Source organism: Lepidochelys olivacea, assembly GCF_965140295.1.
Source record: "Lepidochelys olivacea isolate rLepOli2 genome assembly, chromosome: 3".
In the NCBI taxonomy this organism is placed as follows: Eukaryota; Metazoa; Chordata; order Testudines; family Cheloniidae; genus Lepidochelys; species Lepidochelys olivacea.
The window spans coordinates 212,332,992-212,356,882 of NC_140413.1; the positions used below are offsets into that span (position 1 = coordinate 212,332,992).

The window sequence follows — 23,891 nt, forward strand, 5'->3', positions numbered from 1 at the left end:
AGTACACTGACCATGAGTCACGACACACCTCCCAGATGGACGTAGTAGGCTAAACATTGTCTCTGATCCCATTAAACTAGTGCTTTGGGCAAATCAAAGAGAAATTAGAAGAGCAGCAGCCTCCTGAAGTCAAGAGGGGGAAATGTGCCAGATTTGGTTCTGCAGATTCTCTTTGTATGTAAAAGAGACAAGGTGGGTGAGGTCACGTGTTTTAAGACCAGCTCTGTTGGAGAGAGAGAGAACCTGCTCTTCAGGTCTCTTGTGCGTTGGTGTGTTAGTGCATTGTGCTGTTGGACTAAATCCCACCCTGGAATTCTCAGCTCAGCAATGTGTCTTTCCTGCCAGGCAGAAGTTCAGTACCCCTAAGAATTCAGACCAGTTAGGCAGGAGGCAAATCACCCCTTTACCTGGGGGACATGCTGACAACTCAGCATGACAAACACCCTTAAAACAGACAGAACTGCTGCACCTTTCCACTTCCACAGCAGACACACAGTAACTCAATGGCAGATGGTTAAGAGATTGCAAAGGATACATCCTGTGGAGGATAGGGAAGCTGACCAAAACAATATTAAATATTATTTGTGTTTCATGAAGACCTAGACAGATGAGATCAGAGCTTCATTATGCTAGGTGCTGAACAACAGCAACAACAAAAAATTGCAAGAGACTTTTCCCCAAAGAGTTTTCAGCCTAAACAGAACAGAGAGACAGAGGGAAATGACTTGCCCAAGATCATGCAGCAGGTTGGTGAGAGGTAAAGTACCGTCACAGGTTTAGTTTGGAGGGGATAACCTAAACAGAAAGACAAGGAAAGGGAGAAGGGATGTTGCTGGGAAAAGGGCAGTGAAGGGGACAGAGCAGAGGAAGCGTGAAGCTGAGATGAAGAGACTGGGAGGGAGTTGGTGGGTTGGAGCAAACAGCTAATCAGCATAGGATAGAGAAAGTCCAGTCAAAACTGAATGTCCAGGGGAATCCAGATTTGGCTGATTTTGCTCCTGCTCTGACCAGCTGGAGTCTCTGGCTGGTTCCTGTTTCTGCATCTTTTCACCAAAGCCACATGGTCGTCTACTTCACCAGACTGGTGAGGGTCTCCCTACATGGTTCTAGGCCCAGGGAGTTGCTGCGGGGAAAGGGTTGGCCCTGGCTAGACCTTGTTTTACCTCTCTCCCCAGTGCAGCAGTCTCTGAAGTTCATTGTTGATAAATGCAAAGGAATGCACTTTGCAGGGAGGGGAAGTATAAACTACTCATAAACCTTACAGCGTTCTAAATTAACAGTATCTGCACAGGAAAGGGACCTGGACATCATTATAGACAGCTCAGCAGAGACTCTGTGCAATGCACAGTGCGATCAAACTACCTAACACACTGTTCACATGCATAAAGTATGTGACGGAGAATAATACAGAGAATTGTCTAATAATGCCTTTATATCAATCAGTGAGATGAGGGGTCGCCTCATCTGGAACACTGTGCAGTATTGAGCACCCCACCTCATAAAGGATATTGCAGAACTGGAGTGGCTCAGAGAAGAGCAACAAGAATGATCAAGGACCTGGGAAAACTCTCATTCAAAGTGGGTTGAAAAGATTGGGATTGTTACCTCAGAAAACAGATGAGCAAGAGGGCAAATGATAAAAGCGTATAGAGTGGTCTAGAGAAGGAAGGTTGGGAGCTTCTGTGTTTGTGCAGCACCTAGCACAATGGTCCTGGGTTATGACTGGAGCTCCGAACACAATTTAATAATTTGAACCTAAAGAAGGTTTCTGAGCAGGTTTAGATTCACTCCTCCCACATCCTTCCTCTTCCAGCCCCATTCAGAACACAAAAAGAAAAGGAGTACTTGTGGCACCTTAGAGACTAACCAATTTATTTGAGCATGAAGTGAGCTGTAGCTCACGAAAGCTCATGCTCAAATAAATTGGTTAGTCTCTAAGGTGCCACAAGTACTCCTTTTCTTTTTGCGAATACAGACTAACATGGCTGTTACTCTGAAACCATTCAGAACACAGTGATCTTATTACCTTTCATTTCAGCAGCTTTATCTTCCTCAGCCCCTGTAACTACACTCTTGGCCATGTTCAGTTCAGTGATACTATTCTCTGGCTTCTAATGTCTCTAATCCTTGAAACAAACCAAGAGCCATCACAGACTCTAAATGTCCAGGTTTTCTTCCCATTAACAGATATTCTTAGTCCTGTTTGGGGTGGCGGGGAAGCTAGTCCCCTCTAGTAATTTATCTGGGGCTTCCAGTGGAGACCAACAACCTGTTTCCCTCCTGGCCTTCAGCTTACACCGTGGATGTTGCAACTACTGCAGTGGTGGAAGAGGTGCAGAGAAGAGCTACTAGATGATCAGGGGACTGGAGGGCCTATTGTATGAGACAAGTACTAAAAGGCCTGGGCTTGTTTCGCCTAGCACAGACACGGCCAAGGGGGGATACATTTGTTCTCTATAACTGCATCAAGGGTAAACACCAGGAAGGGTGGAGCTATTTAAGGTTGAGGACAATAGTGGCACAAGAAGAAGTGGGGATAAACTGACCATGAGCAAATTCTGGCTAGAAGTTAGAAGTAGATTTCTAGCCATCAGATGGGTGAGGTTCTGGAACAGCCTCTCAGTAGGAGTTGTGAGGGCAAACACTTAGTTTGTCTGATGAGAGAGCTGGACACATTTATGAGTGGGATTGTATGATGGGGTTGCTTGTGATGATGGGGGCAGGGCTCGGCAGCCCTCAGAGTGTCGCAAGTTTTGTACCCAAAAGATAGCAGTACTACAAAGGCTTAGCAACTCTGGGAAATATAGGCCTCGCTTGCCTGCTGTGCCACAGTCTCTTGTGTGACCTTGGACAAGTGTCATGGGATGGGATTTTCCCAAGTGCTGCCTAGCTCACTTAGGAGCACAGAGCTCATTGGAAGTCAGTGGGATTTACTTTCCTAAATTACTTAAGTGGTTTTGAAAATGTCACCATCATTCTCTCTGGGCCTAACTTTTTTTCCATCCGTAACAAGGGGGTGATAATAACAATAATACATCCCTACTTCGCAGGGGAGTGTTGAGGATAAACTCCATTACTGACTGGGCGAGGCTCAAACAGTGCAGTACAAAGGGCCATATAAGTACTTAGGCAGGAGCCGGACACCTAGCTGTGCATCTCTGGGTTTAATCAGACTCTGGTGTTGTTGCTCCAGGCGAGGATGATGACGATGATGAATGTGGGGAAGAGAAGCTGCCCTCCTGCTTTGATTATGTGATGCACTTTCTGACCGTCTTCTGGAAAGTCCTTTTCGCCTTCGTCCCCCCAACAGACTACTGGAATGGCTGGGCCTGCTTCGTCGTCTCCATCCTAATGATTGGTTTGCTGACAGCTTTCATCGGGGACTTGGCATCCCATTTTGGCTGCACCATTGGCCTGAAGGATTCAGTGACTGCAGTTGTGTTTGTTGCCTTGGGAACTTCAGTGCCAGGTAAAAAAGTAATTTAATTTTCTGACATGATCTCTGCCATCTTCCCCCTGTGCTATGTATTTGGGATTCAGAGGGAACAGGCAGAAATCCAGGTCTGGATGAAGAGCTAACTAGTAACAGTGATGGCTGTGGGTTATTTGAAGTATAGCTTTAGCTTTGAATTTTCAGGCTTTCTAATGTTTTGATAACAACTTGTAACTGATATTTACAGTCTTAACTTCAGCAAACCCAAGGTTTCTTCCTCGGACTAGAATTCTAGTTTCATGGAGTGCAAAAGTAACATGTGTCAATCCACATTTTTGCTTTCTCCACTGCCTGCAGAGTGTTGGGTTTATTTACACCTCATGTAGGTATGACATTAACTGCACTGGATTGGGTTTTTTAAAATCCCCTTAAAACAAAATAGTTACTGTGTCTGGCAAGCCTTTCTTTGTTTCTTTTAGATCCCAAAAGATTTTTTCAGCGCCACTAATATTGGTATATAAGTGAATGGAAAACCAGTGAAATGAGAGTAATGTACTTTTGGCTATGCTACTCTTACTGTCATTTTAATCTGTTGGTGCTACTGATAATAAAACATACAGCTCCAATTTCTGCTATCTGGTATATTGCTATAAATTACTCTGGATTTACATGGATCCACAGTGCATATTTCTCTGACACTCCTGATATTTAATTGGCAACCATTAACTGGGACCCATTAACAAAATGCAGAGTGAAACTTGAGGTTTTCATCTGGCATAATAGGAAATTATGTATTGTGTATTTAAATAGTTAGGACCCTTTTGTGAGTCCTTTTTTCAGTGTCTGTCCCACTGTCGCTAAACATCAGCTGCAGTAGAACAAAAACATGAGGAGGTAAAGGGATGGCCTAGAAAATAATATTGAGAATAGTGTCTCACCCTTATGTCAGTCAATGGTACACCCTCACCTGGAGCCTATGTTTGCTGCAGCTCCACCTTGCCTCAAAGGACAGAGCCGGTACAGAGGGGTGAGGAGAGTGGGCAGCAACCTGGGGAGAGCTCCCTGTGAAGAGGAGCTTTGAGGAGACAGAGAAAAGGGTACACGACAGAAGTGTAAGGAATCAGTAGCCATATAGAGAAGGCTCACCAAGGACTCCCAGAGTTGTTAGCTGCACTGTGCTGTCCATCTCTCCCATATCACAGCCAGATCAGCCTCTACACCTCGTTCATCTCACTCTCCGGTCATGTTCCACAGGACAGGGGCTGCTGGCTGGCTGCTGGGGGTAGAAAGAGAGGTGCTTCCCACTACAGCTCTGGGTTCCCTGTTCCCCTGCAGGGAGCAGAGAGAAGCCTGGCAGGGAAGGAAGGAGCTGCCCAGGACCTGACAGGAGCTTTCAGAGAGGACTGGGAAGAGCAGGTGGAATGGAGCCAATAGCACCATGTTCCCTACCTCCTATCAGCTGGTAACACCAGCTCTGTATTTCAACAAATGATGCTATGTGCTAATTAGAAATGGGCCAAGGAGTCTTGTGTCTTGTTTTTGTGAAACCTCATTAGTCAGGGTTTATTTTTTCCCAACCAAAACGAGGGCTGGATGGGCTCTGAGGCTCATATTATCCAAACCACCAAAGAGGAAGACTGGGTTGGGTGGGATAAAAGATTCCTCTTGTGTCTCATCTCAGTAACAGGTTTGGATCAGCTTTAGTTTTGCAGAACCAGAAATGGGGGAGATGTTGCGCTGCTGTTTATTAATGGGCATAAAGCACCTTGAGACCCTTTTTGAGAAGAGCCTGTTTATGTACCAAGAATGTTACTACTCAGCTGCCTTTCTTTCCTTTCTAGCCTAGTAGCTTTTACATGCCCTTTTTTCACATGCCCTTTAGCAATTTCCTGTCCCTGCATTTTAGTCTCCTGAGGGCTGTAATACTTTAGGCTAATACAGGTTATTGGGCTCCATTCAGGGGTAACTGGGTGGGGGTTTAGCGGCCTGTGCTAGGAAGGAGGTCAGACTAGATGACCTGGCGGTCCCTTCTGGCCTTACACTCTATGACCTCACTCTCCAAATAACAGATGATGTCAATTACCACCCCCCCACAATCACAATGCCCCAGTAACAACATCAGTGTCACTGACTCTAATTGCACTCCCCCCAGGATCCCTCTCCCAGCATAGTCCAACCCTGCCATCCCAGTTACCCAGCTCCTTACAGAATCCACTGGAACAGCTCATGTGCTAGTCAGTGTGAGGAAGGGTATGTGAACTGGGCCCATTGCATTTAGGCATGGAAAGAGACAGACACACAAGCTATTGGTTTGCCATCGAATATGGAAACAAAAAATGGCAAAAGAAAAGGAGAGGTTTAAAAACCAACAAACCTTTGTAGTCAGGCAACAAAGAATTATCTGACACAGCCTCATCAAGACCCACACTGTCCTCTCCATTTCAACAAGCATCCTTTTGAACTGATTGTGTGGATAAAATAAATCCTAGTTTACAAAAAAAGTGGGTTTTTTTGTTTTGTTTTTTTTAATCTTTAATCTTCAATTTTGTGGGAAACTTGGAAACCTAGAAACAAGAATTCCATGTGGTACAATTTTGAGTAGTTCTGCTGATATTGAGGAAAGTAAAGATCAATTTCTTTACAAGTAGTATGTTTTCCCTCCTCCTCCGTATCATAGTCTTAATACCACTCCTATGGTATTGCTAAAATTACCATGGGACTATTCTTGTTGAGACAGCTAAAGCAGACACTTGTTAAACTGGGAGAGATTTGAAAGGTATGCGGCCTATTTTTAGACTATCTAATAGGGTAGAGAGCTGAAATTTGAGAAGACAATTCAGTACCCTGGAAAGTATTTCAAAGAACTAACTCCTCTTTTCCACAGATTCCAAAATACCTAATATCTCTGTAAGCTTTAAAAAGTTTTCCATGCCCTCAGTTTTTCAGTGTAGAAAATTGCTGTATTTTATTCAAACCCCTGCCAGAGTTGCAATCCCATGTTCTCATTCTGAACTTCTGCTTCTTTAATATTCTCCCTTGATCTCTCACACATTGTTCTGCATTCAGGTCCTTTGTTCTGCATGGAACACCTCTGATGAGACCAGATTCAGCTTTGATCCAGATGAATCAAAATTAGGTGGTTGAGTGTGAATAGCTGTTAGAAGTGTTTCTAGTGAAACATCTGAAGAGTCCTCTAATACCTGTTGTTTGGAGATAGGCCTCAGACTGATTAGACTGCCTCAGAAGCAGTCATGGTTAGCAGAGACTTGGCAAAGGGGCCTGAGAGAGGCAAAGAAGAGACTGTTCTTCATAGCATCGTATTATCAGCTGATATAAGTATTCCTATAGTTCCATACTCCGTGGCGTTCTGTCTTCTTTTAACAGACTGAATCAAACAGGGTGAGCAAGGAAGCCTTCATTAAGGAAATTGGAAGTTACATCCTAAGAACCTGGTTGCTCCAGGATGCCTTGTGTCTCCTGTGTCAGAATGTCTCCACTGTTCCCTCCACCCCTTACTATGGGCTGGGCTTACCAGGCATAACTGACATTCAAGAGACCATGACCATGACCACAACAAGTCCAGCTGAGATATATTTTGATCATGCACAGTATCACCAACTCCAAGCATTCAAATATCAGGAGTCAGGCCCTAAAAAATCATGATATTAACTTACAAAAATAGACTGGGGGGCGGGGAGGGTGTTTTATTTGCCGCCTTGTTGTAGAGCATAAAAGGATCACATTTTCAAGCCTTTCACTATAACCACAACAGCTAGAAATTTACTGTATTTTTTTTAAAATGCGAAGACTGTAGGAGCTGGGTCTTCAGGAAAGCCCTAAATATCACAAGACTCGCAATAAAATTGCAAGAGTTGGCAACGCTGCATAAAACCAATGACACGGGTGCTCATACAGGACCCCCCAATGCTAGGGAGCAACCAGGAGTCCCATCAGGTCCCAGAAGGGCTAACAAAACTACATTTATTTTACTGAGCGACAAAACAGAGAATTCCGCTTTTTGTGGGTATGTCTGTTCTTATTTATTTGAAATAACAAGTTCTTTGTGATCCATAGTGCATAATCTAAACATCACTTACAACTTTTCTATGCCTGCAAGGCTCCAGGTGCACACCAGAGGAAAATGGCTGCACTCCACAGCAATGTGGTGGACTCGAGTGCAGGGGGCAAATGCACAGTCCAGTGTTCAATTCAGATGACTTGTAAAGAAAAGCTAAGCCCTTTTTTCTAACCATCATCACTTACATAGAGGCAAAATACAGAACATAAAGTGCCTGGCCTAATAACAGTCTTTCATATATTAAAAACTGCAACTGGCTATTCACAGAACAATGCCTGATCATTTCCATTCTTAATACAAAAATACAGTGCCCTAGTGTTTCTTGAATGTGCCATATCAATTACAATAATCTCATTTCATTGGGCCTGTGGCCACTGTTTGATTAATAGCTAAGTAAGCAAAGTATCAACAGTAGGAATACTTAAACAAAATAGTGCTCATCCCTTTAATGCCACTGCATGGTCCGTTTCCTCCAGTAAAAGCAATTGTTGGGCAAGGTGACTAAATGGGATACGTCCCTTCCTGGCCATGAGTTAGTGTCTCAATATTAGGGAAAAAATAAAGTTGGTGGGTAAGTGACAGGGAAGGGGAGGCTGGGGGCTTGGTTTTGTGGTTAAGGCCTTGGTGTAGAATCATAGAAATGTCAGGGTGGAAGGGACCTTGCAAGATCATCAAGTCCAGCCCCTGTGCTGAGACAGGACCAAGCAAACCTGGACATAAACCCCCTCCCTGACAGGGGTTTGTGCCACCTGTTCTAAAAACCACCAGTGTTTTGAGGAATGCAGTCACTTTCTGCCAAGATTTTCATTGAGCTGAAAACCCTATTTTCCATTGCAAACCAAGTTTTGATAGAAAAATTTCAACCAGCTATATCAGTAAGAAATTTAATCCAGTGCCATGCCTTGAGCTGTTGATGGAACAGTTAAATAGAGGCTTTTTATTGAAACAGGAGATGCCTTACTTGAAAGGCAAAAAAAAATCTGGAGTACACAAAATTTATTGAGCTTAGTCAGACTAGACAGGGTCGCCGGGTACTTCAGGGGGAATTTACAAAGCTAGATGTTTGGGCAAGATGGTGTCAAGCAGAAATATTGCATAGCAAGGTACTGCATAGAGGAATAACCATCTGAGCAGCTCATAGTCGGAAGGGTTCTAACTTAATTGCAAGCACTCAGGAAAAATAGATCAGCCTGGCGTAACCGTTCAATGCAAACTTCTGCTCAGTGGTGATCAAAAAGCCAGGAGGATAATAGGCTTTCTTAAGAAAGGGATGGAGAGTGAGGTTGACAAGATTATAAAGCCAATAAATAAACTGATGCCATCACTTTGGGCACCCCATCTCAGAAGGGAGAAAGCAGAAATAGGAAAGGGCCAGAGGAAGGCAAAGGAAATCATTAGAGGCTTGTAAAGACTTTGGGATGAGGAGAGAGTTTTTAAAGATAGGAGTTTTGATCCAGCAAATGGAGCATGCAGAACCCCATAGAAATCAGTGGACAGAAATCCAGCCACCCATGTAGAATAACTTGCAGGATCAGGTCTTAGACCTATTTAGCTTAGGGAAGGAGACTCAGGAGAGACAGGGGAGAGATGTATAAAATTCCATTACAGAAATCCGTCATTAAGAGCAAGGTAAGATTGCAAACTGAAGCACTCAGAACTCAGGGAATGATATCATGAAAAGCAGGCAGTATTGTAGCCTTGTCAGTCTCCGGTATTAGAGAGACAAGGGGGTGAGGTAATGTCTTTTACTGGATCAGCTTCTGTTGGTGAGCGAGACCAGATTTCAAGCTTCCACAGAGCTGGTTTTCAGGTCTGGGAAACATACTCTGGACAGGGCTACACTTAACATGATGTATTGGCGCAGCTGCACCAATGCAGCTGTGCCGCTGTAGTGCTGAAGTGAATGTGCTCCTACGCCAAGGGGCAAACTTCTCCCGTCGACAGATCCCTGAGAAGCAGTAGCCATATCGGTGGGAGAAGCCCTCCGCCAATGAAGTGCCATCTACCCTGGCGCTTAGGTTGGGGTAACTGTGTCACTTAGGGATGTGCATACGTACTTACATCAAAGTAATTCTGTAGCTTGGACCAGAGCATTGAGTATGTTTCCCAGACCTGAAGAAGTGCTCGTGTAAGCTCGAAAGCTTGGTGTGCTCACCAGCAGAACTCAGTCCATCATGAAAAGTGTCGGCACAGCCTTAATTCTGCCCTCTGACGTGTGTGCATTACAATACAGCCTTTCTCCTACAAGACCCCTGGCTGATTCCCTGAGCAGTCAATGTGGCAGGGCTGTATGGAAAATGCAGAGGCAAGCGTAAGCACAAAGGGCATAGCTATCCCGGTATTGCCTCTTGTACCTTGTCTTTATGCCATCTGATGAAATGTCTTTGTGTCTTTGCTTTGACTTCATCCTTGTGGTTGCAAATCAAATGCACTTATACACCCATGCAACTGGCTTTTCGATATGATTTCTTTTAGGCATAAGTTGGCAATTGCCATGCTTGCCGCATGTGAGTGAGTACAAATACAAATCCAGTAGCTATACAACTTGTCAAGAGGCAGATTATAGCATTTAGCCACTAGCATTCAGAGCAAATGCATCATAGCTCTGAGACAGGAGGATGCCTTAGCCAGTTCCCGAGCAGCACGCTCTATATCCATTAGGATGGTGCAGCCTACATCCCTTGTCATGCCCACCTAGCTCCATGGGCCAATGCAGTGAACCAGGACCCAACTCCCTCATTAGGGGGTAGTTTCTGACCCCAGGTACACAAGGGGGAAATTCCAGGGCTTCCTTGGTCATAGGGACTACAATTGTCCCTGGCCTTTGCATGGGCTGTACTGTAGGGAGGGAAGGCATTGGCACAAAGGACAGGCACAGCTAAGTACATAGCATCCCGGGGTGAGGCCCACCAGCCCTGATCCTGCACCACGGAAGTCAGTGGGAGCTATGCCATTAACTTCAAGGAGTGCAGGCTTGGGCCCATTATAAATGTACAACATTGCTGCATAACTGGTGCTTGCTGCTCTTGTAAATAGCTACAGACTACGGCATTTCCTTTGGAAGGCACTGGTGTCTGCAGACGAACAGTGCTATGTCAGAGCTAAGCACCCTAAGAATGTATTCATCCTAAATAGGTAACAACCCAGAGTTTTTAGTAGGGGCTTCACTACCTTGGGTATTTCATTAGGTTACACATTGAAGTCCATGAAGTCTAAAAGAGTGCCTACCCTAGACTAAGGGTCTGTCTGGTTTGAGTAGGAACTCCAGGTAATTTGACCTACAGGCTAGGCAGTGCCTCTGCAGGGTGATATGGACAGCATCTCTCCTGCTGCATGCCACAGTGCACTATGTAGAAAGGATAACAGACCACCGGAGGGAGATCATGAAGTCTCCCTTGTGTTATAGTTCACAGAAATGTGGCTAGAGCCATTCAGATATTTGCAAAACCCTGATGCGTGAATGTTCTCACTGCAAAGGCCATCTTTCCTCCTACTAAGTTCAATAGGACTAAATGCAGAGTCACGTACTACTCAACATGAGCAAGAGTGGCAGAGAAATGAACACCATAACATCAAATTTAGCTCAGATCTCTTCCCTAGGCTGGGCTGTTTCTAGAGTCCCTCCCCTAGGACTGCTCAGCACACACCCTAGATCCTCTCTCCATCAGTGTAGAAAAGATTCACCTGCCTCAGTGAGCCAGCAGAACCAACTTATCCCTACCCCATGGGACCATCACTTGCAAGCAGTCTATTACACATCTCTCCAGATCAGTGGTTCTCAATCTGTGGCCCAGTCAGCACACAGCTGTGGCCCATATGACATCCTCAGGGCCGTATAGGCAGTATATATATTGTGTGGATTTGGCCCGCATAACACACAGAGAGTTGCACATGCAGCCCACAATGGTAAACAGGTTGAGAACCACTGCTCCAGACAAACCCACATCCAGGGAATGCTGTCTGGTTTGCTGTTGCCCATGAGAGCCAACTCCCAGAGACCCATGCAGCTGCAAAAGACCTGTCATATGTGTGCTACATTATTGTACAGTAATGTTCCAAGATACTATATCCTGTGGAAGCACTTATTACAGCCTTTTGGGAGATGACAGTACATGCTTGTAGCATTTGTTTTGTGTAAGGAGGACGCCATAAGCCAGTGAGTGACTCATATACAATGGAGGTGCCTAGGAGCTAGTTCTGAGGAAAAGAAAAGGCCTGAGGAGGTGGGGAAACTGCCAGCTTCAGGCAAGAGAACGTGTGTCTGGGGGAAGAGGTCAGGAAGTGTTTTGTCAGGGGTCCTCTAACTCTTGCAGGGAGCTTTGGGAGATGGGATCTTGGTCCAGGTCTCCTCAGGGAAAGCTTTTCATTCCAAGGGTTTGGACTTCATCACACAGGGCCTTGACTGTCACTCCAAACGTGGCTGGATGCTGCCCCATCATACAATCTCTGGGGAGTATGCCTGCACTGCAAGCGAAGGTGTGATTGCACCATGGATGGGCGTGCCTTTTCTAGCTTTACTCTAGTGAGCATGAATAATAAGGGTAGTGTTGATATGGTAGCATGGGCTAGCTGCCTGAGTCCCTGGCAAGCTCGTACTGGGGCAGCTAGCCCATGCTGAAGCTCATGCCACCACACGCACCCTGCTATAGCTAGATTAAAGCTAGCTCAGGTTTGGCCAGCCATGCTACTGTCCCACTTTCACCTGCAGTGGAGATGTACCTTTGATGCCAAGCTGTTATCTTGACCAGCTTGTCGGGAGCTCTGTCCTCCAGTAGGAAAAGACTTGCAACAGCACCAGGGTAGCCCTTTCCAAGGCAACTTATTTTATTGCCACCTGACTGGCTGCTTTTCTTCTCGCTTTGCAGACACCTTTGCCAGCAAAGTGGCGGCTACGCAGGATCAATATGCCGACGCCTCGATTGGGAACGTCACCGGGAGCAATGCTGTGAATGTTTTCCTAGGGATTGGCGTGGCCTGGTCCATCGCTGCCATCTACCACGCAGCAAACGGGGAAGTGTTCTACGTCTCCCCTGGCACCTTGGCTTTCTCCGTCACCCTCTTCACCATTTTTGCTTTTATCAGTGTGGGCGTGCTGCTTTACCGGCGGAGACCAGAGATTGGAGGTGAGCTAGGCGGGCCGCGGACTGCCAAGCTTCTGACATCATCCCTCTTTGTGCTCCTTTGGCTCTTGTACATATTATTCTCATCTCTGGAAGCCTACTGCCACATAAAGGGCTTCTAAAGGAACAATCAGAGATAGTAAATACATCACTAGAGATCTATATGTATCTATATAGAAAGCTATATAGGTATAGCTAGAGATACAACATTGTGTATAACGAACAGAGGAAAAAGAAAAGACATTTGCCATGTTCATTTACCTGCTGATGGAATGCAGCTTGAGCATTCTTTGTACTAGGCAGGAGTAAGAATTCAGCAAGATTCTTAACCAGGGGTTGCAGCATATTAAAGGAGTCACAGATGCAGGGCCATCTTTGCAACTCTACCTACAAGAGTGAATGATATTGACTTTATTGTTCCGCCCACCCAGCCCCCTGGGGAGGATTGATCTGAAATGTAATTTGGGCTTTTCAGTAATGCAAGGGCCAGAATAGCTGTTAAGAAGCCAAGTGGTGGAGGGAAGGCGAGGAATAGGGGACTTCATGACTTTCTTACAAAAGTCTATTTGCCTTCATATATTGAGGACATGCAGATCTGTCTCCACTGAATGAAAACAAGAGTCTGGACTGAAGAAGGAAGTCCAGGGGTTCAAGAGCTTTCTACCAATAGGATGGAAACCCCACTGCTGTTCTTGCTTGGATGCCCCATTTATTATTCAGTTGTTGACATGTTGAGAGTCACAAGAACAGTGCAAGCCATTTCCTTAATTTTTGGCTGTATTATGATCAGCATGCCCTCTCCCCATACCCTGCAAACAAAATCAGCGAGCCCGCCCACCCCACGCCCCCGCTGTGCCTTGCAGGCACCTGTCCAAACCCTTTGTCTCAAGTCCCTGTTTTAGTTCTGACAAAATCTTGTGGGCTTTACTTTCGTTACCGTCTATTTCCTGCCCAGTCCCTAGTGCATTGCTCCTGTCTCATATTCCTGATGGGGAATGCTGTTGTGGTACTTGTAACACTTTGCATGAATGAAGTAACCCATATCTGTATATAGCATTGTATAGCAATAGTCCATTCAGCAGTGTGGATCAGATGCTGAAGAAGAGAGTGAGTTTTCTTTTCACCCAGGTTTGGTTTTTGTTTTGGTTTGGTATTTTTTCTTAATGGGATAACAGGAAGTGGCTAACCCTTTAGCACTCTACACAGGGGTTTTTAAGGAGCAATAACAAAGAACTGTGCAGCTATAAATGCTAAAGAGAAGAATCTGTGCAAAATGCATCATAAAGTCTTAGAGTGAAATCCTGACTCCATTAAGTCAATGGCAAAATTCCCATTGACTTCAGTGGGGCAGGAATTTACCCATATGGGGTGATCCAGAGCGCACTGAAGTCAATGCAAATACTTCCATTGACTTCAGTAGGTTCTGCATCAGGTCCATAAAGATTAACATACTATTTTAAGGGTCAGAGCCTGCCACCCTTGCTCATGGAGCATAGAACTTTGTCCCGTGACTAGTCGCTTTGAACACAAAGGGGTTAAGTACTAGTCAGCCTGGGCATGAGTGGCAGCACCAGCCCCTGAATAAGCAAACCATGCCTGGGTTTTTTTGTAAGCATCAGTTTTTCCCAGTGTGGCTATTTTCCATCTTCTGTGGCTGCAACAGATGTCAGATATCATCGGTGTTTGTGAGCGGCAGCTGTAGAACCCCCGGGCGCCATTTCTGTTCTCCTGCTCACCGTCTCTGAGGGTTAGTTACATCCCTGTGTGTGGACATTAAGCAGAAGCAATCGGCAGGACTTTACAACTGCATTTCAACTAGGGCTACTTGAGGACCGAAGAAGTCAATGGTGGGGTTGGAGGAACGTAACGTCTCCAAGATCTCCAATGGTCAAAGTGTTCTCACCAGATACAGGGTGAATCTTGCGTTGTCCAGCAGTGATTGCATTTAACACTAGGAATTATTGTGGTCGTTATTTATTATCTGTTGTGCACCACAACAATATGCTCGACTCTGTACAATGCACAGGTGGCAAGACTGTCCCCACCCTGGAGACATTGTCATGTCAAAGACAGACATTGTCAGAGGTCCTAGAGGAAGGAGCTACCCTAGCTGATCTGGTTTTCCCTTCATTTTCATCCATTGTATGACCCTTTAATTTTCCATTTTTGTTCCCCAAAGAAGCAATGGCTCTGCAGGAGGGATTGGAACCAGGAGAGGGTGGGGCCTGACACATTGGGATTGAGGGGTCATTCTATGCACACTTGACATCAGGGAAGGAGCTGTAAGAAGAGATTGGAGGGGGAGCCATGGCTGGTATCACTCACAGAGCAAAGGGGTCAGCAGGGGCATAAGGGGGGCTGGAGGTAGGTGGGATCCCAGAATGAGGCCAGGACTGAGTTCAGCAGGGCCTTGAAGCTAAGGACAGGAAGGTTTGAACTCATGATGATGGGCAAGAAGCGCTGCATGGAGGACAAGGCGGAGGATCTGGTTGTGACACTGGTGGGGCAATATGGGTAGCAGAGAGGAGCAGGTTGCAGGATTCAGTGGGGCCATGGGCACAGGAAGAAGGGGTGAGATGTTGAGAAGCTGTGGCTGTCAGCCTGAGTCATGTATTGAGTTTGAACCTGAGGCCCTGAGCCAGCAAAGGGGTCTGCCCACATGGACTCTTGACCCACAGGCTGCAATCTGGGGCGTGGTCACTTAGCAGGAGATTCTGCCCTGCCCTTCCATGAGTTGCACCGTGATGGAGCTGGGCAGTCTCAGGACCTTTCTCCCTCGCTTGGGGTGCCTGAGTCCAGGCCCCGCAGAATTGCTGTCCCTTCACGCAGAGAAGCACAGGAGCACCCCCTCCCCCAGGAGGGCACAGTGCCCCAAAGGGAGCAGGAAAGAGGCAGGTAATGGCTCTGCCCCCTACCCCTGCATGCACCAGGCAGCAGAGTTGTCCGGTGTAGCAATGGACTTGCTACCTCGGTGTGCCTGGGAGAATAGATGCTCCTGGGAGGCAGAGCAGGTCTGCAGGACCCACTTCCTGGGCACTGTGTTTTCCGAAAGCCCTTGTTCCCCAAAGCCCATACCTCCCGGCCCACTTCCACCCCTGACGTTATCATCCCTCAGTATAGAAGTGCCTGGGCAGGGTCAGTCCCAGCCCTTGTGACTGAGTGCACCACATAGCTATGTTCAAGAGCAGGGAAGCATTTCTGCACAGAGCAGATGACAATTTCACAGCTGACGTTCCCACTCTCTGAGAGCCCAATCCTGCTGCATGAGTCACCCCATGGATTTCAGTGGGCCAAGCTGTGTAGCAAGAGGCGACAAGGCATAAGGAAGTGTGGCAGTATTGGTCCCTAAAGGACTGTTTTACCAAGACAAATGAGAAGCAAGAAGAAGTTTGGGGTGACAGCACCATGGTCTTAGCAGCCTTTGTACCTCCCATTTGATTCCCCTAAACTCAACATAGTAAAGATACTTTGACATGTTCACATTTAAAAACCATGGAAAATAGAAGCACAAGCCAGTGGCTTATAAATAACTGGCTCAAACCCTCAGCTGGTGTGAATTAGCTTCTCTCCATTGACCCCAAGGGAGTGATGTCAATTCACATCTGAGGAGAAGCTTTCCTTGTATAATATGAATGAAATATCTAAAAGAGGAATTGCAGAGATACTACTTTGCATTAGCATTACTAGCTTTTTTTTTTTTTCCTTTTCCACTCTTTCCCACTCCCTAAATCACAGCCAGCATGTCCTTCGGTAGCATCTTCAGATCCAGCATAAGGGCATGTCTGACATTGGTGTACCCAGTGGGCCGGGGAAGGGGGGAGATTTTGCACTCATTCTGAACAAGCTGTGGAAGGGTTTAATTATCTTGTTGTGTGTTTTCACCTAGGAATAAACTGATTTTTTTTCTTGTAAACTCATTTTTCACTTTAAATGAGAGTGGGTTTTTTTTCTTTTAATTTTTATTCTTGGGGCGGGGGGTAGGGAAGGGAATTAGAGCCTGATTCTTGTTGTTCAGGATTATGATTGCCTTTGTGTACAATGATTTCATTTCATTTGTTTGGGTTCATTAATTTTTATTTGTGTGTATTGTCCACAGTCATAGGCAGCAAGTACACTGATTGTGATGATCCTTATCCATCATGCACAGCCACACAGAAAAATAAAGTTTCTAATTGTTTCTGATGTACACAGTAGTGTGGCTGCATATTCTCTATGGGACATCTCTCCTCTCATTGTCTCTCCTCATTCTTTGTATTTATTGGTTTGCTTCATGTGTATCTTTCATTGACTAGAAAGAACCAGTGAACACCTAAGAAGAGTCAGTTGCAAATGTCAGCTGTTGTAGCCACAGAGGCAAACACTATTCTGAACTTAATGCAGCATCTGCTCAAAGATGTAGCCATGCTTTTCCATGCCATGCCCCATTTCATCTCTTGTTTCCCATCTTCCTTTCCCATGGCTGCAGCATACGGCCAGTTCAGTGTGCTATCACCCCTATGCATTTGGAAATCTATTCTCTGATGACATGCACGGGATTTAGGTAACTCCCAGTAGAGACCGTCAGAGTTATGCATGGAAATCTCCGGAGCATTAAGAGACCATTAGACTCTTTAAGGTTACATACTGCCCTTTATCTGTGCTAGGCCTACCATCAATGGGGTTGCATATATGCCTCAAGGGCAATATATGGCCCTTAGGATATGGCTGCACATAAACTGCTGCAGCTGACCACCGCCACTGTGGTGCTTCAATGAAGACGATATCAAGGCCAACAGGAGAGCTTCACCTGTCCACGTAGGTACTCCACCTTCCCAAGAGGTGGCAGCTAGGTCGATGGGAGACTTTGGCTATCTACAGCAGGGGTTAGATCAGACTAACTGCAGCACTCGGGTGTGGATTTTTTTTTCACACTCCTGTGCAACACAGTGATACTGACCTAATTTCCTAATGTAGACCAGCCCTTAGTATTGCCATCTTTCATTTACGCAGGCCCTATTCCTGCTCTCATGTAGGTTAGTGCTGGGAGCAGGATTAGGCCCCCAGTTAACAAGCAGTAATGCAGCAGTTAAGTTACTAAAGATCATGTTCTCCGCTCTGGTGTCAGTTTCTACATACACATGTTTGTGCACAGAATGAGTTTGACCTACAAAAACGGGTGTAACCCCTGCCCTGCCTTGTGCATGTAAACAACCTGCTGCATTCTTGTGACCTGCTGTGGGCTGGCACGTGTCCAACCTGTGCCTGTTAACTTGCGCTCTTACAGTCAGGGCTGGTTGCTAAGGTGAAGGTGCAATGACAGAGGCTGGGGTAGGCTGCCTGAATGTGTCTTTATCACTCTTGCATTAACAAAACATTCTATAATATTAAAGAGTAAAGCTTCAAGTAACGTGCTTCATGAGGCTAGTCCCTGCCCTGCCTGTGGAGAGTCCCTGTGGAGGGCCTCCATTGTTTTTGTAACTAACTCTGCAGAATTTTGTGGCTGAGGGAATTGACAGCCGTATGTGCAGATGGATTATTGCCTATTTTGGAGTCTGACCCGTGACTCCCCTAGCCTTAAATGAGAGTTGTTTCAGGCCCTTGGAACTCAGCTCTGACCCTGCTCCATAATGTACATGAGACAGCGAGGATACGGCCTACTAAGGGCATTGGAGCCTTCCCAAAAGGGGCAGGGCATGGGCCCCCACCCCAGGGCCCACCACCGCCCCTCCTCTTCCCCTAGAGGCTTTGCCCCCAGCCAAGCCAGAAGCTGGAGTGATGCAAAAGCAGCCCCCTGCCTGAGTCTCGGCGCCGCAGCCCAGCCCTGGTAAGAGCCACGCAGACAGCTGTGGGGAGCTGCGATGACCCTCCACCTGCCTGTGGTGCAGGGGGCCTGCTGAGAGCAGCCCCTGGCCTGTGTCCCTGCCCCCCAAACCTCCCGCCCAGGGCAGATGAAGGGTCTGCACACCTCTTACCACAGCCTGGCTGCAGCTCCGAGGCCCCAGCCCCAGCTGGAGCAAAGTATGGGACAGAGTCGCATGGGCAGCTGTGGGGAGCCGGCACGGAGTTGCGGACCCTCCACCTGCCCTCACTCAGGCGGGGAGCCCGGGGGGCACGGACATGGGCTAGGGGCTACTCTCAGCCCTCCTGCACCGCCCACCTCCTGGAATTACAATAAGGCTCTCCACAGCTGCCCGGGCTCCCGAGCCAGGCTCCACACTGGCCTGGCCCAGGGATGGGGCCTCGGGGGGGAAGAGGAGGGGAAGGGGGCAGTATCCGCCCTGGCAGAAAGTGGACAGGTCAGGCTATGCCCCCTGGTTCTGGCACCAGGGCTGCCCCTTCCTTCACCCTAGTAGGGATGCTTCCAGCTCTGCCTGTGATGCCATATTTCCCACTCAGACCTCATTCTCTAGCAAATAACCCTTCTCTTCTGCCCTTTGACACGGAGTGAGGCTTTGCTATTGGATGAGCATACTTGCATGGTCTTGTAGACAGCATTTAGCTCTGTCATTACACAGCGCAAAGTTCTCTAGCTTCTGTGACAATGGCAATGAGTATTTCATTTGAGTAAAGTACAATGTGATGAGGTGGTCACCCCACACATGGTTGAAAGGGGTTAAGGTGGCCAGCCAGGCCAATTAGCTCCACTGGGTGCACCTAGAGGAAGAGCCAGGATGCATGCCACGAATTAGAAGTAGACCCAGCTGAACAGGAACAGGTGGGGCCAGGATAAAGCCCCGTGAGCAATGAGCAGCCAGAGGGCTGTAGGAAGGCAGTGGTGTAGTTGCAGTTATTCCCTGAGCAGAGGACATTGAGAGGCTGGAAAGCCCAGAGAGCAGGGGAAGTCAGATGAGTAGGAAGAAGCCCAGGGAAACAACAGCAAGGGGTAGGACCATGCAGAGGCCTTGGCTGCTTGTTATAGGGTCCTTGGGCTGGAACCCAGTGTAGAGGGTGGGCCTGCATTCCCCTACCAGCCACTGAGGCAGTGGCACTATGGGGCAGTGAGATGGAAGACTGCCTAGGACTGCTAGGGAGGAAGGACTTTAAATTCCCCAAAAGGGAAGGGCCTTAATGAGCTGGTCAGAGGGCCAAGCCACAAAGAGGAGACTGAGTTCCTGGAGTGAGAGGGGCCACAGGATGAGACAGAATGGGGGAAAGACACCACCAGAAGGGGAACGCAGTGCCTGGCAGAGCTAATGCTCAGGACAGCCAGCAGGAGGTGCTGCTAGTGGTGAGCCCTGTACCATATATGTAAATAGCAGCGTTTAGTAAATCACTTCTGTAAGCAAAGAAATTGCAAAGTCTAAAATTCAAAAAAGTCAAAAGGTAATTAAATAATAAAGGGGAGGCATTAGGATTTTCCCCCTTGAGTAGCTCCTCCAGGCCCTTGGCCAGTTGACTCCCATTGACTATAATAAATCTGGATCAGGCCCTAGAAGAATCATAGGAGCAGAGTCTCATCAGTTTGCATAAATCTATTTTGGAATCTAGGGAAGGGCTTCTCACCACTCTAATTCAAATGTTCTGAACCAACAGTTCAGTCCAAACAAGACTCTTTAGGCACTATGGCATCATCTTCAAGAGCCAGGGCTTTTCTCCTTCCTCTCTTATGCTATGAGATATTCCAGGAATGAGATTCACTCACACTGTGCTAAGATGGAATGAGTTAAGACAGGACAGCCCCAGTGAGATATCAGTGAGGAGTGCTACAGGTGACATTTTCCAGGAAGACACCCTGACAGAGATTTGTGTTTTCCACTAGCACCCAGGAAGCTGAAACAGTACCTTCACCTCCTTGTTGCTTAAGATAGTTAAGTTACAGGTAAAACTGCATTTCATCCACTTAACTACATTACAGAGTAGAAATTAATCAATAAATCCTCTATGTACCAAGCTACCGCTGCAAGTCTGTCCCCTTCCTTTAAGAAGAATGTTAGCTTCACACACATTCAGCTTTATCCTGCTTACCTTACTCAAATGATACGTTGTATCCTTTAATGTAAAGGCCTAAATTAGCACTGGGAGGGCTCTCCCAGCTAATCTGTCTAAATGCTTTTTTAAAAGAGAGCCTGTGTCTTGATGTAGATTTAAGCTCATCTGAGACTCCACAATATGAAGAAAGCTGTTCTCCGAACAACTCTACTCCAAAACCTTCCATATGATATGTTGTAAAAACGTGCAGCCTGTACTGTCATTTTCCAAATTCCAGTTATCATCCTTTTTTTTCTGCTTCCAAATCAAGTTAGAAAGGCATCTCTCAAAAATCCATGGCCACAATGGGGTGCTCTGGCATGGATACTGTCCTACCTCAAAGGCTATTCTCTTACCCACCAGTGAGTCATCTCACATGTGGTATACACTACATACCTATATTAGTATAACGAAGTCACTTGGGGTGTGAAAAATCCACACCCCTGAGCAACGTAGTTCTACCAACCTAACCCCTGATCAGGGCCGCCCAGAGATGGGGGGCAAGTGGGGCAATTTGCCCTGGATCCCGCAGGCAGGGCGGGGGCAATTTCAGCGGCAATTTGGCGGTGGGTCTTTCAGTCCCTCTCTTTCTCATCAGCAGCACTTCGGCGGCAACTCAATCACTCCGCTTCAGTCTTCTTCCGGCAGCGGGTCCACATGTCCTCTTCTTTCTTTGGCGGCACAACTTGGGCTTTTCTTTCTTTTTTCTTCGCCGCTTGGGGTGGCAAAACTAACTTTTTTTTATGGAAGGGGCCCCAAAATTGCTTTGCCCCAGGCCCCCTGAATCCTCTGGGTTTCACTGCCCCTGATGTAGACAGCACTATTACAGCCGGAGAGTTTCTCCCACCGACAGAGCAACCACCTCTCAGGGAGGTGGATTACAACAGGAGAGCTCTTCGAGGGAGGGTGAATCTCCTGCTTTACACAGGTTATTAGGCTGTTCTTAGTTTGTAAAATCAGCCATTTACACACTGAGCTGTAATTATTACAGTTAAATATTAATAATGCAATCACACCCAGAGGTCCCAGTCCCAGGGCCCTATTGTGCTGCAAACTGAACAATACCGTGGAGAAGGCATGGTCCACACCCTGGGAGCTCACAGTTGAGTGTGCTGATCCTGCAAATACTTTTGCACATAACTAATCTTATGTCTCATTGAACTCCGTGAGATACCTCCCATAAGTAAAGTTACTCACATAAGCGCTTGCTCTCTCTCTAGATGTAAATAAAATAGAGTAAGTCAGTCACCACAGCAGAGGCAGGTATTCAATTTCAAGGATATAAAAATGCCACAGAGAAGCAATACCATGTATACAGATGTCACTGAATTTTGTTGCAATATTACCATTGTCTCCAGTGGCACAGACACATTAAAATTCTCAGCAATCGAGAGTGACCTCCCTAGTGTTGCATGCATCAAAGCAGGTGACTAATGCAATCGTATTTTCATGTTTTTAATATGATTGCCAAGCTGTTTGGATACAAGGCTAGCTCTTTTCTGAGGTCTCATCTAGTGAGGTACTGAGTACTTCCTACCCATTGTTCTGTCTCACCAACTCCTGCCAAAATCTACAGTTCACAGCAGATGCTCATTACCTTTCAGGATGAGGTTCTTAATCATTTGCCAGAATTTAGAAGGTTATTTTTCTCAATTCGTTAGCACCATATTAAAATTCACCTAGGGTTGTCTTGGGTTTTTTTCCCCACAAGCAATGAAGCCTGAAAGCAATGTTTCTTAACGACTTAGTAATTACATTTTTTCAGAAGGTGATGTTATTTTAATATCATTATTTGCTTCTTTAGAACGAACTGTTTAGTTGAAATTATTAATAAATCAGCTGGGACTTTCCTATTATCTCAATTAAATAAGCAGTAAATGACTGTTCTATTTGAAGATCAGTCTAAAGGGAGTTTTGGGATATTGCTTTCTTAAGGGAACTTAGACCTTGAAAACACACAACAAATAGAATCCTCTTTACAGGATTTTTTTTTCCTTTACAAGCCTTTTATTTAGCAGCATCCTTGCCAAACACACTAGAGGTTTGAAATGCTGGCTGGCTGGTTGATTTATCTGGTACATCATCCAAGCATAATTGACAATCTGAAAGGTAGTGTTTATTATTTTAACTGCATTATTGCCCTCACCATGTCTTAGCATCAGAAGAGTTTGTAAAGCTGGTGCTGCATTTCATTTATCCCATTTAAAAAATAATGGTCTCAGATGAACATTTGAGTGAGTTTTGCTATTATTAATAGAAGCCATCCTTGGTAAAGTAGTAAAATGTCTGGAATAAACTACATTCCTGTAAAAGAGATCCCCAGTGTAGCAACACATCACACAGCTATCAAAATAAATATGAAAGAGCTGGAGAAAAACAAAATGGGGCCAATTATAGCCCTCAAATGCACATCCATGCACCTCTCCTGCTTCCTGCACTGGCAGCTTCAGGTAGAGACCTCACAGAACACGTTCAGGTACCATAGACATAGGCAACTTTATAAAACCCAGATGAACAGATAATAGGCAGGGCCTGGCCCATGCATGGAGGCTGGAAGAATTGAGGAGGCAAACCCAATTGATCTCAGAGTTCCTGCATGTATCTTGGCCAACCCCTGCTCCTCTCCCCACCCCCAGCTGTTGGCAGCATGGCTCTTTTCCATGCTGCACTGGCTTATGAGGTTTACATGGCATCCTGCTCAGAGTGGTTTAAATTCTTCTTTCCCACAGTTTTCCCTTTTTTATTCCTGGAGCAATTGGCACATTCTCAGTGAGATGGGGAGTTGTGGGATAATACAGTTTGTAGTATTCCAGCACTGTCACCCAGATGCTTACTCCCTCTTTCAGCTTCATGTGCAAAAAGACCTGCTGTCACAGGCTTTCCTCTCGTACCTAAACCATACAGAGTCCATAGTCCCTGCCTAACAAAAATAACCCACAGAGAGAGAATTTTGCAGAATTTGGCTGAAATTCAAAGCCTGGACTAAAGTCAGGAATATTGAGGCCAGCGCAGCCAAGATTTCACACCTACTCTATCTTCTACAGGACATTTCTCCCCTTAGTGCTCTGGTTCTCTTCTCCTTACACCCTAGCTTAACAAGTTCAGAGAGCAGCAGCATTAACAAACACCCCAGGGAAGTACACTGAGTCCCTGCATGGAAGTTCAGCCTGGTCACTGAGGCCTTAGTAATGACTCCATTGGAACCCACACAACCAGCATCCTTGACCTTTCCTCCCTTCCAGGTGGCTATCACCTCTGCAAAGAGGATATTGAACCATCAGCTCAGTCAGTACAGCACCTCTTCTACCCACAA

General features: G+C 46.2%; 1 protein-coding gene across 2 annotated transcripts in view; it reads left to right on the forward strand.

The window, feature by feature from the left end:
• The window catches only part of SLC8A1 (solute carrier family 8 member A1), a 337,594-nt gene extending 320,777 nt beyond the window's left edge, over positions 1–16,817 (forward strand). For both annotated transcript variants that reach the window (XM_084622736.1, XM_084622735.1), the window contains 2 exons: positions 3,194–3,469; positions 12,377–16,817. In XM_084622736.1, the coding sequence (XP_084478862.1) occupies positions 3,194–3,469; positions 12,377–12,753 (653 nt within the window). In that variant the 3' untranslated portion in view covers positions 12,754–16,817. The remainder of the gene's footprint in view (positions 1–3,193; positions 3,470–12,376) is intronic.
• Positions 16,818–23,891: the final 7,074 nt, after the last annotated feature.